Source organism: Zootoca vivipara, chromosome 6 (genome assembly GCF_963506605.1).
Source record: "Zootoca vivipara chromosome 6, rZooViv1.1, whole genome shotgun sequence".
In the NCBI taxonomy this organism is placed as follows: domain Eukaryota; kingdom Metazoa; phylum Chordata; class Lepidosauria; order Squamata; family Lacertidae; genus Zootoca; species Zootoca vivipara.
Genome location: NC_083281.1, coordinates 43,548,448 through 43,569,034, shown reverse-complemented (window position 1 = coordinate 43,569,034; position 20,587 = coordinate 43,548,448). Strand labels below are relative to the sequence as shown.

The window sequence follows — 20,587 nt, the reverse complement described above, 5'->3', positions numbered from 1 at the left end:
CCTTGTATAAATCACTCTCTCTGCCCCAATTTCTCTTGCTTCCTGTGACATTTAGGGGAGGGGAGGGAGGATCCTGCACCCACCTTTTCATGTGTTCCTTTTAGTATTCTTTTGATGGGAGGCAGGGAAGTTGACTGTTTCAGAGGCTGCCTGGATGTGTTAGCAGGGAAGCAAGTGGTGTTATCAAAAGGGACTGTTTGCCAAAGTGAAACAACTTGGTGATTTATATTGGAAGGAAGTAGGTGCTGCAGTTATAAGCCTCTGAATGCCTCTTCTTTAGCAGAGGCAAGTTTGGGTTTGGGTTTGTTAACTTTTTTCTGTTCTAAGCAAGAGCCTCAGAGGATCTTCTTTCTTGCAAATTTGCTGCTGCAAATGCAATAATGAGCAATTTGCATAAGTGGCATTTGGGCTGACAATTTGTCTGCGAAACTGGCAAGAAGAGAAGTAGAGCAGGGGTTCCCAACAAAATTTTCTTGAGGACCCCTCATCGAGCCGCTATTGTGACAAGGACCCCCATTAATTCCTAATCCTAAATCTAATTCCTAATCTAATTTTTCCAGTAAACTGAACACTGATCTTGGAAGGGTTAGGTTCAAGGGACACAGACGATTTAGGTTCAATGGACACTGACAAGATCGGTTCGAGAGTCACTGACTTACTTGCTTGAACATCAAATGCATTATCTTCCTCTTCATCTGTAGGCCTTTCTTTTTAACCAACGGTCCATTTTTAACTACGCGAACTGTAGCTTCTGCAAAGAACAACGCTTTGTTTACAAACACTCCTGTTTTGCAAAGAGGCAGCGTGCGCCAGGGAGGAGGGAGGGGAATGGAGAAGACAGGGTACCTGCGCAGTAGTGCACAAATGAAGCCGACGCGCGCAAAGCATCTTGGGGAGGTGAGCGTTAGTAGAATGCGCGCGCTGCCTCTTTGCAAAACAGTAGTGTTTGTAAAGCGCCACCTAACGGCATACAGCAGAACTACTGCCTCTATCTAATTCTAGTTTTGCGCTAGACTCTGCTCATGCAGGAAGCGGCCAAAACAAAAAATCTGTTATCATACGAAATATATTTAATATATTTTTTATTCTAATAGCATCTTGCGGACCCCTCTGGCATAGCTCACGGACCCCTGGGGGTCCGCGGACCACCTGTTGGGAACCACTGAAGTAGAGGGAGTCAGTGCTGAAAAGAGCTGGGCACTGTTTAGGTTCAGGAGAAGCTTTCAGACCCAACATGCCTCTCATGCTGTCAGGGTGTCAGGGACTGGGTAGACGAGGAAGAGTGGTGTAGCTGCCAGTTGCCCAGGAAGCACCAGGGAGTGACACTGGGAAGGAGGGAGTTTTTGAGCCTGACTCAGACTAGTGGGACAGGGAAGAGCAATCCACAGAAGGAGCCATCAGGGAAGTCTTGGAGCCAGGGAGTGGGGGCAAAAGGGAGAGGCACAATATGGGCCTGATAGGGAGAGGGCAGTGGCTACATCAAGTTTGGGTTGTACTGAAATATGTCTTGGGACATTTAAGTACAGTACGTAACACAGATCAGTGTCAAATCCAAGCCTGAGATAGCAGGTGTGGATCCCACTTCCAACACCACACAGACACACTTTCAGGTCCTGTTTATGGCTAATGTTATTGATAGCAAGTGAATGTTTGTAAATGTGGAGCCAGAAGATTCATTCAGATTAATTAATGCAGAGCAGGGATCTCGTGTTTGTGTGTTGGGGAGGATAATTATGATCCCTTCCTAACACTGGGAATCAGCTTGAGATGTGAAGCTATAGATAGGGGTGGAGCAATGGGTGTAGGGACCATCTACCCCTAACAACCACCCCCCCCCCCCGGTAAAACTTTCCAAAGTGCTTGCCACAGTTTTGGGGGTCAATCCCTTCCAGAGGGGAGCTGGTTCTAATCAGCGCCTTCGCTCATTTGCTGATTGAGGCACTCCAGGGAGCAATTAGCCTGCTTTTGAAATCCAACAGAGGATGTGAATAAGTGCTTAACCTGCCTGCCAATTGATATTTAAAATACAAGGAGGCAGGCATAATAAAATGGAGCGTACAGTTAATATTTGATGAGTGAGCTCCTCTCCCCCACCCTTCCATAGCCCTTTGCATATTTTGACAAATAACCAGTCTCTTTCATGATATGATAATTCCTTGGAGGAGGAAGACAAAAGATTGGGGAGGATTCAACCCTCTGGCTGGGATGGAGAGGTAGAGCTGCTCTTGACTTAATTATTCATCAAATAAGCGTATTAATTTTATGTTTGCTAATGAGCAGGCATTCTGTCCTGGGTTTCCCCACCCTAGATAACAGCCTAGTGACTTACCCTCTGGGTGCCTCGCCAGGAGGTACATCATGTGAATTTGTCAAACTCCCCACCCCAGCCCCTCATGATGCCTCTCATTAAAATGAACTTACTTGGTGAGGAAATAAATGCTCCCTGGACCTTGTTCAGTGCAGCAGCAAATGCAGATTCTTTGGAATCTCTCCAGGGCCATGCCTGCCTCTCACCACTTGACGTCTTCATTGAGGATGGTATTTGATCTGCTGGCTACTTGCTCTTCCAGCTGCCTCTGATTCAGCTGTGATTATGTGTCCTGCTTTGGAGGCTGTAATTTGACTTCTTCCCTCTCTCCTGTCTGGTGAAAAGTAGACTGTAGCACCAGTAGGCATATTATTATGCCACGTGCATTTAGAAAGCAGAAGGCAAAAGTCAGCCCCTTGTGGTGGTAGGGGACCCCCCCCCCAACAGTCTGAGAGCATTTATTGGCTACCAATTTCAGGGTCACTTCTCCCAGAAAATGACCTGAGATTATATTGATGATCATAGAATGGTAAAGTTGGAAGGAACTGCAAGGCTCATCTAGTCCACCCCGTGGAAATGATCATTGACAGATGGCCATCCATCCATGATGCTAAATGGTTATGGTCCTGGAAGCTGAGAACTGGGTCAACATAAACGGCTCCAAGCTCTTTGGAGGAAGAACAGGTTGGACATGTCACAAAGCAAAACAAAGCTCAACAACATCACTGTTCCAAATGATCAATTTACTTGTTTATATACAGTATTAATATTCAGTATCCCAGCTATTTGTTAGGATCTACACAACATTCTCCAGTGAATGTTTTGGACATAGATTGTGCTCATTCACCCAGCTCTTAGGGGGTTGGCGGGTAGAAGCCTCCTTGTTTTCTTTAGTCTTCGCCTCATTAACTTGACTTATTTCTCCTTTCCACCTCCAGCCAGATGTGTTATATCCCTGCTGCCTCCTGTGCCTTCTTCGACAAAGATGAAAGCTGTTGCCTTCAGAACCTCAGGCCACAATAAATCAAGTGATTGTTTGGCCTTTCCCCAAGTCAGTTGTGATGTTTGCATTGTGGCACTGATTATTCTCTTTAAGGGCAGGGCAACCTCCTATTCGTGGTCTTTCTCTACTTGCTAGATCTATTCATGTGGCCCTGAGCAAGGCCTTGTTGATCTTCCTTGCCATTCCACATCTGCAAAATGGGAGCAATGGAAATAAACTAAATTCATAAAGCATTTTCCAACTGAATAATAATACCTGGTTTTCCACCAGCACTTCCAATAACTTTATATCTCCAGTTCTTAGAGCAGCCCTGTGAGGTAGGACACACATTGCAGAAGAAGGGATCATACTGGGGAAGGAGAGAAGAATGGCAGGTGTGAGGGCCACATTGAGATTCCATAGCAGGGGTGGGGATTTGAATTCTGGTTCTTGCTCAGCCATTAATGCCATGCCAGCTCTTTGCCAAGTAACCAATGAACAGCAGGAAGAGCTGGTCCCCATTCATTTGATCCTGTGCAGGGTGACTCATGCCCAGGACAGCTGAGTTTTGCGAAAACCAGTTCCTTCTCTGCTTTTGGCATCTGCTGAGCCAAGGTTTGTATGAAAGGAGCTGGCCAGGGTAGCATTTCTGCTATTGAGCTGCTTTTTGTAGCTTGGTCTTTGGCAGAGTGTGCTAAATTTAGCCATCTTGTTTACAATCAATCTGTACAAGGGGCGATTTTCAAGAGAAATGTTTCTTCCATACAGCCAGTTGATGGTGTGTTTGTTTGTGATTATATTGCTATACTTGGGCAGTGTTGCCATGAGTTTTCATCCAGTGGCCAGAAATAAGATCATCATCATCATCATCATCATCATCATCAACAACAACAACAACACATTATCAAATACTCTGAGAAACAGAGATGCCAGAGGTTTAATGCAATCTTCAGGACAGAAAAGAAAGGGCTGATTGCTATGTTTGATCCTTCTTTTGATGTCTTCTGCATAATCACAGCTGAGAAAGCTTAATTTGGGAATTGTGAATGTTGAGGGCAGAATTTGGATCAACTACTCATTTTACAAGTTTTTCTCATTTTGGAGCATGCCAGCAGGATCATGTCCCATGAGTAGGCAATGTGAACTTTAACCTAGGAAATGCTGCCTTTTGAAAAGAATGCCCTGGATCTAAAGACCTTGTGAGTGGACATTTCCAGGTGTACATTTTGCTGTGTGGCGAATGTGCTCTATTGTTGTGGAGCCATAGTTTTAACCCCCCACCCCACCTTCAGGGAACTTCCCTACATTGACCTATCTCGGAGGGCCAAGACTCTTCCACCTACTTCTCTCCTGGATCTTTCTTCCTGGCTGTGAAATCTGCCAGCGTGGGGTTGGCTGTGTTGCTTCTTTGAAAAGTGTTTAATGCTTCTTTGAAAAGTAGTTTCTACTGTCCTAAATGAGTCAGTTATTGGTCTCATGTTAAAGAATCCAAATTTAGATCCTCTGGTGTGAGAAAACTGTCCATTCCCCAATACTCAATTTTGGGACAATGTGTTAGAACAAGTGATGACCAGAAGATCTCCATGCAGTACTGGATAATACATGATTAGGATCTGTTCCAGCCTGGTATCAAGCCCAAATTGTAGCCTGGAGGATCAGTTGCACCAGGGAATGGGTGTGAGGGGGAGAGTGTAACCATTTAGTTTCCCTGGACCTCTCAGGGCTTTTTGATGCCATTGACGATGGCATCCTTCTGGACCAGATATCCCGGCTGAGCTTAGTAGGCATGGTGTTACAGTGGCTTTGGTTCTTACTGGGTGATTAGTCACAGAAGGTAGTGCTGAGGGACTTCACTCACTGACTATTTAACATCTATGAAATTGGTTGGAGAAGTCTCATGGGAATTTAGGCTGAAGTGTCATCAATGTGTGGAAGACAGAAGTATAGTGTCCACATCAAAGGAAGTCTTAGTACTGCTCTAACCTGCATGGTGTCCTGTATCCAGCTCCGGGGACTACAGTTTCAGAAGGATACAGGCGCACTTGAACACGTGCAGAGGAGGGTGACCAAGATGACCAAGGGCCTGGAAACCAAGACTTATGAGGAACAGTTGAGGGAGTTGGGTATGTTTAGCCTGGAGAAGAGAAGAGTGGATGGTGATATGATAGTCAGCTTCAAATATCTGAAGGGTTGTCACATGGGCAAATGTGCTTGTTTTCTGCTGCTCTAGAGGGGATGACTTGAACCAATGGATTCTAATTCCAAGAAAGGAGATTCTGACTAAATATTAGGAAGAACTTGCTGGGGGTAAGAGCTGTTCCACAATGGAATAGGCACCCTCAGAAGGTGGTGGACTCTCCTTCAATGGAAGTTTTAAAGCAGAGGTTGGATGACAATTTTCTGGGATTCTTTAATTGTGGTTCCTGTATTGCAGGGGGTTGGACTAGATGACCCTTGGGATCCTTTCCAGCTCTACAATTCTATGTTTCCATGATACCCTCCTCTCCTTTGCTTCCCTGTCTCTTCACTCAAGTTCCGTTGCTGAACTTACGAATTGGTGCCTTGAGGCAATACTAGGACTCTTTGGGTCCTTCCCATACCTGGTGGTTTTTAATGTGTCTCCACTGTGGAGCTGGTCCTGTCACCTTAACCCAGCTCTTCTTACCTTGGGGCACTGCCACATATTCCCTCACAGAAACATGGGGCAATATGACCCACAATGAAAACTCGGAGGCAAAGGTGCCTGCAGAGGGAAGGAAGAGCTCAGTGTATGCTGCCTTTTCTGCTCTGACTGCTGATTCTGAGTCAGGGAAGCTGTAAGGCAGGAATGACAGCTTTTGTGGGGGCTCTGGCTTAGGTCAGTTTGACCCACACTGCCACTGAGAGGGACAAAAGTGCCCTTTGGAGGGACATCCAAGTATGAATGTTCCAGTTGATGAAGGCCATTGTGTTTCCTCTGTGGGAGTGCTGAAAGAGACGGCAGATCTGCTCGGTCATATTAGATTTCTCTTTCAAAGCAACTTTCCCCATTGTTTCCATGGCCAATTTGTCACTGAAGCTTTGAAGGATGTGCCTGGTTCACATGGCGTGCAAACGCCCAGCCTCTGTTTGTTGTGAGGGGCAGCTCTGTAGGAAGGTTGGTGTGACTGAACACTTGGTGAACGAAGCTAGGGAAGAGGCAGAGAGAGAGAAAGCAGCGAGGGGGTTAGAAGATGGCAGTGCAGGCGTTCCCTGTGGCTCTGCATGACACTCAAAGCATCTTCCCAGCAATATCTCTCCTTTTCTATATATATAAAAAATTAAGGGCACTTTGGTGGCCTTTAGCAGTAAATCAAGGTGAATGCTGTGATGTTTGCCTTTGCTGTGAACTTGCAAAAACAGAGTGCCTCCTCCCTCTCTCCCTCCCTCTCCTCGTATGTGTGAAGAATCTTTTCACACAACATGAACCAAAGGGAATCTTGACTTTAAAATATTAACACAATGCACGTTGGGTTGTCTGCCAGCTTTCACTACTTTGCAAGCTGCTGCTGCTGCTGATCGTAATGTGGTTGTTACTGTCAGGAATATAGTTTTTTCTTGAGACCTTTCCCAATATCTGTTCTTCTTCTTTTTTACGGCTGTTGTGGGTGGGGAGGTTTTGACAGCAGCAAGCGGAGGAGCCTCCACTTCTTTTGCAGACCCCCACAGTTTATCTGGGCAGATGCCATCACCCACAGAGTTAACTTTCTCCAATTTTCCATGAGCTCCTTAGTGAAGTTTTTGGGTCTTTTCAATAGGGAGCTAGCTACTCAAAGTCTTATTCTGGCAGATCTTGGCTGCTCTGCAACATTCACTTTTCCAAGATGAGGCATGTGGAAAGTCTTCAGGGACCTCTGTTTCCAGGTGCTCTGATGGAGCCACCTTCCTCACTGGGGGGGGGACCCTTAGCAGCTCCCTGCTCAGAAGACTAAGCAGCAAAAAGAACATAGGCCTGAGGGAGCCACTTTCCTTCAGTTCAGGACTTCAGGGGGGTGGGCAAGGCCCTTGGGTGAGGCACTGATGGGCCAGAAGGGGGTTATACACTGGAATGGGACCAGGACCAGTGGCTCACCACCCCTGCAGTAGGACATAGATCTGGCCTTTGTCAAGCAAGTCTTCCTGTAACAAAGGAAGACTGGGTTCCTCTGATCTCTGGCTGCCTTCAAAGAACACTGGGAAACTTTAGTTGTTCAACATGGAGCTGTCAGACATAGACCTAGAGCTGAGGGTGGTGACACTTGGAGTGTATTACTTCTATTCCAGTCTGCTTCCAAGTGCAATTCAAAGTGCTGGCCATTGTATCAATGGATGTGGAACTAAGTAGGAAGGTTAGAGCAGCAGTCAAGGAGAGAAAAATTTAGTGACGCAGAAGGAAGGCACAGGTTAAGAGGAAAGCTACCAGGAAGTGATTCAGCACACAAAGTAGAGAGAGCGAGAGCAGGAGGGTCAGAGAGAGTGTGGAGTTAAATAAAGCTTGTTTACATAAAGTTCTTTGTTTTATAATACTCCGCCCTGATCCTTATCGATAATTAACATCACACTTGAAACAGTCATCACATTTTACATACCTGTCAACATTTCAGGAGGGCAAAGTGGGACACGCCTCCTACCATCCCACCTGCCCAATCTCTGTTGGTTTACAGCAGGCACCCCCAAACTTCGGCCCTCCAGATGTTTTGGACTACAATTCCCATCTTCTATGACCACTGGTTCTGCTAGCTAGGAATCATGGGAGTTGTAGGCCAAAACATCTGGAGGGCCGCAGTTTGGGGATGCCTGGTTTACAGCAATAAAACCATAAAACCATACAGTAAAACAATACCAAAAAGTTAAAAACTGACATCAATTGACCATTGTGGAAAGATGTATCCTTAACGCCTGCACCCTTAAATGCCTGCATAGGCGTGGCTGAATAGAAAATCTTTCAGCAGGCATTTAAAAGTTGGCACAGAAGGCACCCACTGAATCCATTGGCAGAGAGTTCCACAGGATTGGGCAATGACACTAAAGGCTCAGTTTCTTGTTACTGTCAAATGAGCCTTGCCAGCTCGGGGAATGACCAACAATGTTCCTACATATGATCTCAGTGATGTGTTACCCACAGAACACAATCCTACAAAATAAAACCTGATTGGAATGGATGGGAATTGCAGAACAGCACTATGTGGTATATGCCACAGAGGTCAGGCCTGTAGTCTATCACTTTCTGGCCCATCATGATGTCAGCTCCAGAAACTACAAGTGTGTGTGTGTGTGTGTGTGTGTGTGTGTGTGTGAGATATCAAGGGCTTGTCTCCTGCTTCTACTGGTGCTCTCTTTCAAAAATGTGCCTTCCTTAGAAACAACAAGAACCTGGAAGGAGATTTCCCGAAACCTTGGAGTGGCTACATTCCTTGTTTAATTTATAACTCAGGCACAGTTCTTCCATTTTATTAAAACAGAGAAGCTGCGACAATTATTTTCATAATTAACTGACTCTCCAAATTAACGCCAATTACACTGTGTAATCATGATTAAGATTATGCATTAATCAACTGCTCCAAGTTAGTGATTAGGCTCTTTAATGACTGCAAAGAACTTGCATGGAGGTGTGGGTGGGTGTGCGCAGCTGTCACCCAGAAGGAGTCGGGTGCTGCAGTGGCAGCAACCCCGGAATTTGCATGCAGGTGCCACTGAGTTGCTCCATCCTGTGAGCCGAGGATGGGCGCATGAACCACGGCAGGCAATGCGCATCTGGATTCCAGCACAAAGGAACTGTAGCAACAGAGCTGAACAAAATGGGATATGAAAGGTCTCCTATTATAGCATAGAGGCAGGGTCGCGTTTTTCAATTAATCATTCTAGAGTTTTTGCAGTCTGCCCTTATATAGCATGCCATACAGAACAGTAGCTGACCCTTGCCAAGTCATGGAACAGAGGTGACTCCCTTATTGATAAATCTCAGCAGTGGATCAGGCATTCAAATTGTCTATTGAGCTATGGCAAGTGAGAAACTGTATTATACCGAGTCAGACCATTGGCCTACTTAGCTCAATATTGTGTACAATGACTGGTAGCAGCTCCCCAGGATTTCAGAAAGGAGCCTCTTTCAGACCCTCCAAGGATCCCTGTTTTCCAGGGACAGTCCCGGATTTACAGAAGCCATCCCGGTTTCTGATTTGATCCTAGAATGCCCCACTTTTCCTTATGGTGTCCCTCTTTTCTTCGGGGAAATGTTGGAAGGTTTGGTAGGATGTTCCTACTTTCATTGGAGAAATGTTGGAGGGTATGGAGTTATCCGACCCCTGAGCCATCTGAAGGCAGCCCTCTATATGGGAGTGTTTTAGTGTTTAATGTTTTATTGTGTTTTTATATATGTTGGAAGCTGCCCAGAGTCTCTGGGGCAACCCAGTCAGATGGGCAGGGTATACATAGCAATCATCAACATCATCATCATTGAATAGAGAATCAGAGAAGTATTGGAGGGTATGCTCTCCCAAGCCTACTTGGAGCTGCCGTGGATCGAATCTGGGACTTTCTACTTGCGAGGCCTCTGACACTGAGCCCAGGAGATGCTCAGAGTTGAGAGAAGCCCTGTTGGATCAGATCAGAGGTCCATCTAGGCCAGCATCCTGTTCTCACAGTGGCCAGCCAGCAGGGCACAGCATGGTTTCCACCCCTGCACCGCGCCACCGGGGGTCTACCTAGAGCCTCTGGGAAGCCTGCAAGCAGGACATGAGCGCAAGAACACTCATCTCATTTATGGCTCCCAGCAGCTAGTGTTCAGAAAGGCCCACTGCCTCTGACAGTGGAGGCAGCACATAGCCATCATGGCCAGGGCCGTCTTAAGCATATCCAGCGCCATGGTGCAGAAGGGGCAGGGGCTAATGTTCTCGGCGTCCCCTCCCCGCCCCCTGCGCTGGGCAGCTTGAGGCTCGCTTGCCACGTGGGCTTCCTCAGCGCTCCTGCTACTGCCACGGGACGGGCAGGAGGGAGAAGGGCGCTGCATAGCTTTGTGCACCGCTGCCTCCTCTTCCAGGCAGGAAGTGAGAGAGTGCGGCTGGCCATAGGAAGAGCTGCCGCTGCCCAGCATGCCCTCACAGCTGTTCCCAGTTGGTCCTGAACTCCCGCTGCTGGGCGCTCCTGATGGGCGGGCTCTGTGGTGCAGGGCACCACTAACCCTAATGGGTAAGGCGGCCTTGATCATGGTGAGTAGCCAGTGACTAGCCCTCTCTATGGATTTTTCTAAATCCCTTTCAAAGCCACCCTCAGAATGGGCTGCTTGAATGCAATGGTGTCACTTTCCAGGTTTTCTGCAGCCCCCTGGATGCAGCAGGGGAGATTTGCTTTGTCGGCTTGTGTTTGCAGCCTTTCTGCCTAATCTGGGGCTCCCAGCTGCCGTCTTGTCCAGCCCCCCAATCCCAGTTGTATCGCCTTCCTTGGAAGAAAAGCTTATTATGTCCAAATGGATGCCTGGAGTGCTAATTTATTTCGGATCAAGTGCAAATGTAATCCCAATCCCAAAGCTGCTGTATTGTATCGAATAAGAAAGCAGGACAGGAAACAGAAAATCTTCTCTTGAAAGGGAGCAGCCTGAGAGCGACACAATATCCTCCGTTTATTAACCAAAGCGACATAAAGCTGGCTGTCACTTCAATGTGATACGAAAGGCAGAGCAAATCTCTGCATGGCATTTGGCGGGGAAAGGGTGGCACTTATAGCTAGGCTGCTTCAGCTGGTCCCAGGTGCTGCATGAAGGATGGAGAGGGAGTGGGACAGCCCAGATATCTGCCCCACAACCCCATTTAACTGTGGGGGAGCAGCTCCCTGCTCTGTCTTCCACTTGGAGCTGCCACCTTCCCCTGTCTCAGCTCGTGCTGGGCAGAAGGAGCAGATGCTCCCCTGTCTCTCCACATTAAGTGTTTCTGTTGCTGGAGGATGCTTGGCAAGGGCTCTGGTCTCTTCCTAATGTAGCGCTCAAACGAGAAGGTCCTCTTTGACTGTATTATTTTGAATAATTGATCCCCTCAAGTTGGAGTCAGAGTGCTGCTGTGATGGAAAAGAGTTGTCATTTCATAAATACTTCATGGGGAAGATGATGGGAGTCATCTCAGAGGGTACTGGGGGTGGGGAAAAGCTAGCAGAGCTCATTGCTAGCAGAGCTGAGTGCCACCTTAGATTGGCCCCAGAATGATCCTCCCCCTCAGATGTGGAATTCAGAGCATTGCAGTATCTATTTATTTGTTTTAAATCTATGCCACTATTTTTGCACAAGGACAACCAGCAGTAACTGGCAGCCATCCACATATTAAAAGAATATAACAAACTATCTCAGAGTTACAGCAAAACATGCAAGCAAGAACTCCTAAGGAACTTGAGGGCTTTCTGGATGTTGAGGGACACCAGAGCCACTTCTCTCCTTATTTGAAAACAAATGGGCCAGTGTGATGCAGTAGTTAGAGTGCTGGACCACAAAGCAAGCTGAGCGAATTTAGGCAACTGCAACTCTCAGCTATCTCACAGGGTTGCAGTACTCTTTTATCCTCCATTCTTGAGAACATCAAGAAGGACTGAGCCAGTAGAGGCTATTGACACCATCTTGCATCATTTTGCTCGACCTGTTCGCATTGCAATGCAATTAATTGAGGAGGAGGAGGAGAATGTTCCCTTTGAGTGTTCTAGCTGCTAAGAGTGGTTTTATCAGACTCTGCAGTTTGTCTGACTGTTTCACGACAGGCTCGAGTGACAGGAGCTGGTGGTGGGGAGTGGTCAGGGTATGAACAAGACTTCCAGCCAGTCACATGTTTGAAGCAGGTTGACATAGGGCTCACAGGGTGGGGGCATGGCGCCTCTGCTGGTCAGGTTCTGGCAGGCCCCTCCCTTGATAAATTGCTTTGGGGAGGAGTTAGTTTAGAGAAAGGGCAAGTAAGAGGCAACAAAATAGAAGTTTATAAAATCATGGATCGCATGGAGAGAGGGCGGATAAAAGTTTTTATCTGGCTCTCATAATGCTAGAACTTGCAGACATCCAATGAAGCTGAATGTTGGAAGTTTCGGGATGGATAAAAGAACGTCCTTTCCTAATGCAGAGTTGAACTATGGCACTAACTCTCACAGGAGGTAGTGATGGCCCTCAAGCTAGATGGCTTTAAAAGAGGACAGATTAATGGAGGAGAAGGCTTTGGTGGCCACACTGGCTATGGTAGAAGCTATGTTCTGCTTCCATGTTTGGAGGCAGCAATGTCTCTGAATTCCAGTTGCTGGAAATTGCAAAAGGAGAGGAGGGGCCTCTTATGCTCGCATCCTGCTTGCTGGCTTCCCTTTGGGGCATCTGGGTGGCCACTGTGAGAATGGGATGCTTGACTAGATGGGCCATTGGCCAGATCCAGCAAACTGTTCTTAGGTTCTCATGGGACAACTGCTGAAAACCTATTTATTTTAGCAACCTTACCCAAAGATATAGTTTAGTTACCTATATTTGTCTTAAAGGTTTTGCTGTTTTTTACCTGTGCTTTTATTGATAGTTTTATTATGGACACATCTTTGTGAGTCTTCTGATTGACCGTTCTTTGACTTTTTAAAGTACTAAGATAAATAAGCAAATCCTCTGCCGGCATTCTTAAAAGTACATTTCCCAGCTTTTATAGCTGCAGCGATCAGCTTGAAAAATGCATAACTAGTGCCAGGTGACATTTGGGAAGCTCTTGTGGGTGGGGGTGGGGTGGGGACCTTCAATGATGATAAATGCATAATGGTGCTTCTGTATTCTCTGTGGCTTTTCTTGTGTGTGTCCCTCCCACCTGACCATCAGGCAAAAGCAAAACAAACAGATACAAAATTGCTCTGAAATTGCAGATTTCAGAGACTCTCCTTAGTGTAGAATTCGGTCACCTTGATGGCAAGAATGGAGATTTAATTGCTGGGTGCAACTTCCTTTGGACTCCCACTGGGAGGACTCTCATCCCCATCCCCACTCAGCCATCAAGCACCCAGGATGAACTTGAGCCAGCCCTGCTTCCTCAGCCTCCTTTTCCTCGCAGGGCTGTTGTGAAGATAAAAAAGGAGATAACTCTCCCATGGATTTTCTTGGCAAAGGGCAGGCTAGCATTCAAATCAATAAAATATAATTAAGTGCCTGGAGAACTGCAAAGGATCCAGCCGTGTTAAGAAACAGCAACAGACAAGCTCTCCTGACACTGGAAAGGGAAGCTGGCATAATGAATCGGGAGATCCATCTGTTACTGGCTGCATCTGCGTATTTCATTCATCCATTAATTATTTTGAGTTGCTTGTTAATCAGAGAGTGCCTGGTTGAGGTCCCTCACCACTGTTTCACAGGAGAGCAAGGAGGGGGAAAGGAGGAAAGGAAGCAAGGCATGAGATTCCCCCTCCCCACGTCTCTGAAACAAGGAGATACAATTACATGATTTCCGCCTGGGTTCTGGTGCTTCAGTTGGAGAGGTTGTCAGTGGGGAATAGAGGACAAGCCTTGAAAATGCAGAGCCAAGAAAGAAAGAAAAAGCTTTGCAATGCTGTGACATGAACTGCTCTGCCTTTGGGGAGAGATAATGGCATTAACAACTTCTGAACAGCAAAAAGCAGGCCTTCTATGGTGTGTGCATTCCAGCAACCCAGACTGTTCCTCTAAGTTGGCTCAGAATGAAGTTTCTGCTTGTCTGAACTCAGAGGCAAATCTGAGGAGAGCAGGCAGAAAAGAGGAGGGCAGAGACAACCTGGTGTCTAAAACTAGGGAAGAACTTGAGGACTCTGGGAGGAAAGAAAAATCGATTTATGTTGGCTAACTTGCTCATCAACAGCCCAAGTCATATGCTGAACTGTTGGGTGCTACAGAATCTTCATGAACATTCTATTTCAGAAGAAATATGTTTGTTTTGAAAAGTTGGATAGTTGTAAAATCTTAAATTTCTAGATGGAGCAGTTGTGCATGGAACTGAGTAGAAGGGGCACTACCCTAAAGTTAACCCTGAGTGATGTCCACAACCTGCTGCAAGGAATTAGTGCAGTCAGGAACAATAGATACAGTTTACTGAATTTGAAAACACTGTGGCTGTTGTCCCAGTTGGACTAGTATCTTGCAGCTGGTTGTGGATGCCACTCAGGATAAAGTCCAAAATTCCCATTTCCATGAACGGCCTTTTGTCTGATCCAGTGGAACTGGGAGCTTGTACTCTGATATTTTACTCTTAAACTGGTGTGAGAGATGAGGAAGGTTGGTGTTTAAACCTAATGATGAACCAAACACATAAGGGATTTATATGTTAAACGGGGAGAGTAGAGACTCGCCTTTAATGTGTGGAGATGGAGGAGTGCTAATGAAGTAGAATCCTACATAGATGACACTGCACACTTCAAACATCCAATTCTAACTTCGCCACAACTTTGTTTACTAAATCTATGGGACAATCAATTGAAAAGTTTCATCTCAGGAATTCTTGACATGGATGCTGACCAGAATCCCAGTTGCCTCTAAATGGAAAACATTGCAGGACTTGGTGGGAGAGATGCAAAACTGAATTTCACACAATTAAAATAGCTAACCAATTACGTATCCCATACTTTGCTGTTGGCAGCCTATATGTAGCTTAAATACCATATCAAATAGTGCCTTGTTTCCATCCATTCAATGCCCAAAGAGAGCTATAATTTAGGCTGAGTCTTGGCTTGACTGGCCAATCAGAATTCCCAATCTGTACCCAGTCATGTGTCTCACCTCCCTCCCTTCCACCTGACGCTGACACCCACAATTCACAAACATTTACTACATTCAGATTGAGGGAAGAAGTTGCTATGCTCTTGCAAAGATGTGCCATCTTACTCCAGGAATGCGAGATAACACAGAAATGTGTACCTTTGCAGAGTCATTTCACACACCCTGTGACAATATGGCTAAAGGCACATTGATGTTTCCCATGGTCAACATGGAACAAGCAAAGCAAAGATGCACAACGCCAGATATGTAATAGACATGTATCTGGGGCACATAATGCACATGACTGGTTGTGCCTCCCTGGCACACAGGTGTGCTTAATGCCTCAAACCCTAGTGTGCCTCTGTGAAGCAGGGCTGAGAGGAGCAACTGGAGTCTTGATACTGAGCAGCCTTGACCTGGACAGTGATGACATTCTGTTCTTTCCTTGCAGGAGGAATCTTTGAATATACAGACGGCCCAAATGCCCAGATAATGAATGCGGAGGAGCAAGCCTTCCGATTCTCAGCAAACATTATCAATAGGAATAGAACACTGCTACCCAACACAACCTTAACCTATGATATCCAGAGGATAAGCTTCCATGATAGCTTTGAAGCCACGAAGAAAGGTGAGTATGGAACATGTATCTCTTCCTCCATAGTTTTTGGGTCCTGTCCAGTGAAGGACTTCACAGACAAGAACTTTTAGAGGTTGGTGTGCTTGGTTGTTGTGGCTGAACTTGGGAGTCATTGGGCTCTTTGAGATGTCCTAAGAGCTGATGATGACCTAATCCCATTTCTGCTGCCCTTTCTCAGTGGGTCTGGTGTGTTATGAAACCCATGAAGAACGTACAGGGTTTAGCTTTCTGTGGGAGATACATGGATGCCACCCTTGGGGCAATCATTTCTTGAATTCATGTTAGCAGAGAGTGAGGTCGGTTAGACTGAGAGGTAGTGACTGGCCCAATATCACACCCAGTGATCTTCATGGGCTGTGTGGGGATTTGAACCCTGTTCTCCCATGTCCTAGTCTGACACTCTAACAACTACACCACAGGCAGAAGAATAGATGATGGCAACATGGTGTTGAAGAATGGAGAAAACCAAAGAGGAAGTTGAATGCAGGTCTAGAGATGGGAGGCAGGATTGACTAGATGACCCTTTGTGTCCCTTCCAACCCTACAATTCTATGATTTGGCCTGTTGACAGGAGGGAAGTAGGTAGAGGGGCTGGGGGCTGCCCTTGTAAGAGTGCCAGACACAGTTGATGGGTTGTACAGCAAGAGAGAAACTCTGCCAGTGATTGCCGCCATCATCAATTTCCAGCAAAAGTGGTCACCAACATGCCACTCTTCTTTGTGTTAAAGCAAAATAAAAAAATTCCTTCCAGCTTCACCTTAAAGACCAACGAAGTTTTTTATTTTGGTATGAGCTTTCTTTGTGTTAGTTCTGCATTATTGCTGAATGAGATCTCCACAGGAATTGAGCCTGGTGCCAAGAAGTCCTGGTGCCACAGAAAGCCTTGCTTGCTATCCTCTGTCCAAGCGACTAAACACCCAATAACCCAAAGCTAATTAAAGTTTTTTTAAAAATAAAAAATAAAATCTTATGTGATTCCATCTAGAGATGAAGCTAATGGAATGTGACAAGTAAATAAGGATAAGGTTTTTTAAAACACACACACACACACACACATTTCCCTTGCGTTTAATTGATGGATCATGAATATGGCTTCTTTTTCTTTTTTGGTAACATCTTTATTGAAAGTTCAAAAAGTACATAACCATAGGTGCACCAAACGTGGTGAGACACAAATGAAACAGAAAGAGAGAAACAGAACCTGTGCAGAAGGGAAAACAAAGGGGGGTACCCCCAAAACTGTATATTTTACAAGGTTGTTATTGTATGGTGCTGGAGGAGACTCTTGAGAGTCCCGTGGACTGCAAGAAGATAAAACATATCCATTCTGAAGGAAATCAGCCCTGAGTGCTCACTGGAAGGACAGATCCTGAAGCTGAGGCTCCAATACTTTGGCCACCTCATGAGAAGAGAAGACTCCCTGGAAAAGACCCTGATGTTTGGAAAGATGGAGGACACAAGGAGAAGGGGACGACAGAGGACGAGATGGTTGGACAGTGTTCTCGAAGCTACAAACATGAGTCTGACCAAACTGCGGGAGGCAGTGGAAGACAGGAGTGCCTGGTGTGCTCTGGTCCATGGGGTCACGAAGAGTCGGACACAACTAAACGACTAAACAACAACAACATTATACTTCACCAGATCTTAACCTATTACACTATTTGTAAGAATGGATTCCAAATATCATTGAATTTCTCCATGGCACTGTTACTGCTGCCACATAATACCTGCTCCACATTTGTAAGAACATGAACTTTTAGCGTGGCAGCTGCTACACTTTGGAAATCCCTATCTATTGATATCAAGCAGGGGCCTTCACTGTACTGTACCTACTCTTTTCGGCACCTGCCAAAAACAGTTTTGTTTCAGCAAACCTACCCAGATGGTTAGAAAGTTGATAGGTGTTTTAATTTGTTCTTGTTGTTAACTTTTTGAAAATCTTAAATATTGTTAATCTTTTTGAAAATAATTTTATTGATCTTTTTTTTTTGTAAACCTCATTGAGTAGTTAAAAAATAATAATTGACCAGTACAGTGGTACCTCTGGTTAAGAACTTAATTCGTTCTGGAGGTCCGTTCTTAACCTGAAACTGTTCTTGACCTGAGGTACCACTTTAGCTAATGGGGCCTCCCGATGCTGCCATGCCGCCAGGCAATTTCTGTTCTCATCCTAAAGCAAAGTTCTTAACCTGAGGTACCATTTCTGGATTAGCGGAGTCTGTAACCTGAAGCGTCTGTAACCCGAAGCACCACTGTATATAAATATCATGAAATAACAGACAAACAAATGTCTTTCATGGAAAGTGAGAAAAAGAAGGCAATTCTTGAGCCCACAGGTCTGCTGGTCTGCCTGCATCTCCCACACATTAATTGGCTTATTTGCCAGGCTACATTACTCACATTTCAAATGGGGAAATTTAACTTCCAGCTTAGAAATCCATGTAATATTTCCATGGTTACACTTTTGTTGTTGTTTGTTTGTTCCTAATTTTTGTTTCACAATGTGATGTGGCTAAGAACAAGTGACCTTGAGGAATGATGGGGATTTGTAATCTTGTGTTGACACATCCATGTATATACTGCGTGTGTGTGTGTGTGTGTGTGAGAGAGAGAGAGAGAGAGAGAGAGAGAGAGAGAGAGAGAGAAGTTTATACTGGAGTTTACTTTATTGTGGGTCACCACATTTTCAAATGTCTCGTTCTTGTCAACTTTGTTTCTGTTTTCCAGGCTTGAGAAACTGAGGCTGGAAAATAGGGGCTTTGCCAAGTCTCTCCAGTCAGACCAGGGCTGAGTCAACATTTCAACCTGGCTTGTTTTCTTCCCCCAGTTCCAAACTTGACCTCTCTGAACAAAAGTACTCGCCCTAAATTCTCTCATGAGAAAAAGAGCTTCTTTTGGCTGCTCCTTTGTGTTTCAGTGCCTTAAAATTACTTTTGCACATGGCAGCCTGAAAATTTATGGGCCTAGCTGAAAATATGTGTTGCTCTTCCAGTAGAGCTTGTTGTAAATGCCATAGTTTACTATGTCAGCAAGAACTGTGAATGGGGTGGGGAGACCCTTAGGATGCATCCACTGTGTTCTTATGAGAGCAGAAGTGCATCATTCTGCTCCTCCTTTATTGAGAGGCTCCCCGCTGCATATCCCAGGAGATCCAGTGGGGCAACTGATTATCTAGTAACAACTGTGGTTTTCTAATGAGGAAGCGGGGATCTGTTGTTGTTGTTGTTGTTGTTGTTGTTGTTGTTGTTGTTGTTGTTGTTGTTACTACTATTACTTCTTTTATTTATTTATTGCCTTCTCTTCACCCTAAGGTCCCAGGGTGGGTTACAACATTAAAACACACTATTAAACACAATTTGAAACAACTTCCAACCATAAAAATAAGGTGGGTCCTACAAGATGTACCTGGAGTGTTATAGGCCAGGCTAAAAAGGTGCATTCTCCAAAAGCTGTACAATGAAGGTGTCAGACACCTCTGTGCAGAGGGAGTTCCACAGCTTAGGGGCCACCACAGAGAAGGCCCGCTCTTGGCCCACCCCACCCTGAGCCTCAGAAGGTGGAGAAACTACCAAGAGGGCCCCCTTTGTTGATCTAAGCACCTGAGAGGATCTGAAGGGAAGGAGGTGGTCGTTCAGATAGTTGGGGCCTGAGTCATTTGGGACAGCTTGAATTGGGCCTGGAAACAAACTGGCAACTAATTTTAAAACAGAGGTTATATGAGATTCTAAATGGAACACCAGCCACAAACCTGACTGCTACATTTTTAACCAACTGAAGTTTCTGCGTCGTCTTCATGCACAGCCCCATGTAGATCTAGGCTTTGAGAGGGTGGGATCCAAAAGAGAATTTGTAACCCTATGATCATGGCTCTCTGTTTGGATCTCTGCTGAAGGTAATACAAGCCCTTCTGGGACAAGAGAACAACATTGCTCCACAAGAGGCAGGCATCGTCTATACTTTTTGCCACTGAAGTTTCCTTAGACTCTCCCTTCTTCATTATTATCTTGGGACTGACATGTGAGCTTCATGTGGAGCTTTTATGAAGATTCATGCACAGCATGTCAAATCACTGGAAAGATGAAGGGGGATTTGTATGCTCAAGGGTTGAACTGGTTGTCTGCATCAGAGTGTTTGGGGAGGTGGTTAGAGTGTCAGGCTAGGACCTGGGAGACCAGCCTTCAAACCTTGGCTCAGTCATGAAACTCACTGGGTGTGGCCTTGGGCCAGTCACGCACTCTCAGCTCAGCCTGCCTCACAGAGTTGTGGTGGGGATTAAATGAAGAGGGGGAGAACCATGTGCACCACCTTGAGCTCCTAGGAGAAAAAAGTAAGATATAAATGCAATAAGGGCAATGCAAATGCAAAATGCATTACCCCAATGGAGAGGTTCAGGTCTTCAGTTCTGCCTTTCTTAATAGCCACTGTCAGGTGTTTGCCTGAAAGTCCAAAGGGGACTTCACAGCATGCTTGACTGAAAGTGCATAGAAGCCTTCATGCAATCAGTAACCCTCATAAACCTCCCACATACAGGACATGCAGCTTCCATAAACCCTCCTACTCCTCTGCATGCTTTTAACCCTTGTGTTTCCAGGCAAAAGCCTGAAACGGCTCATGTAGGGTGGAAATCCCACATACTACATGGGCTGCTAAATCCAGCACCAGTCGAATGACTCAGTTTTGTCTTGTCTTGTCAGTGAAATTCTCTGTCTAACAAGAGATGAAATATATTCTGTTGGCTTCCTTCCCCCACCAGTCATAAGCAAGCATCTTTTCCCTGGCGAAAGGGTGATTAAGCAAAACACTCTCCTAATCTGCTAAATGAAGGGCTTCGTCTCGCCTTGAGGATGAGCCCTCCACAAAAACAGGCTAGGTGGGAGGGTTGTGCATGCTGTTTTCCCCAAAAAATATCCTAGAGCACACATTTCAGTGAGACTGATTAAATATGACTGATCA

At 45.6% G+C, this 20,587-nt stretch overlaps 1 protein-coding gene across 1 annotated transcript in view; it reads left to right on the top strand.

Moving 5' to 3' along the window:
- Positions 1 to 20,587, top strand: part of GRIK3 (glutamate ionotropic receptor kainate type subunit 3) — a 190,085-nt gene that overhangs the window by 103,671 nt on the left and 65,827 nt on the right. Inside the window, exon 2 of the mRNA XM_035118129.2 lies at positions 15,449 to 15,625. Within this exon, the coding sequence (XP_034974020.2) occupies positions 15,449 to 15,625 (177 nt within the window). The remainder of the gene's footprint in view (positions 1 to 15,448; positions 15,626 to 20,587) is intronic.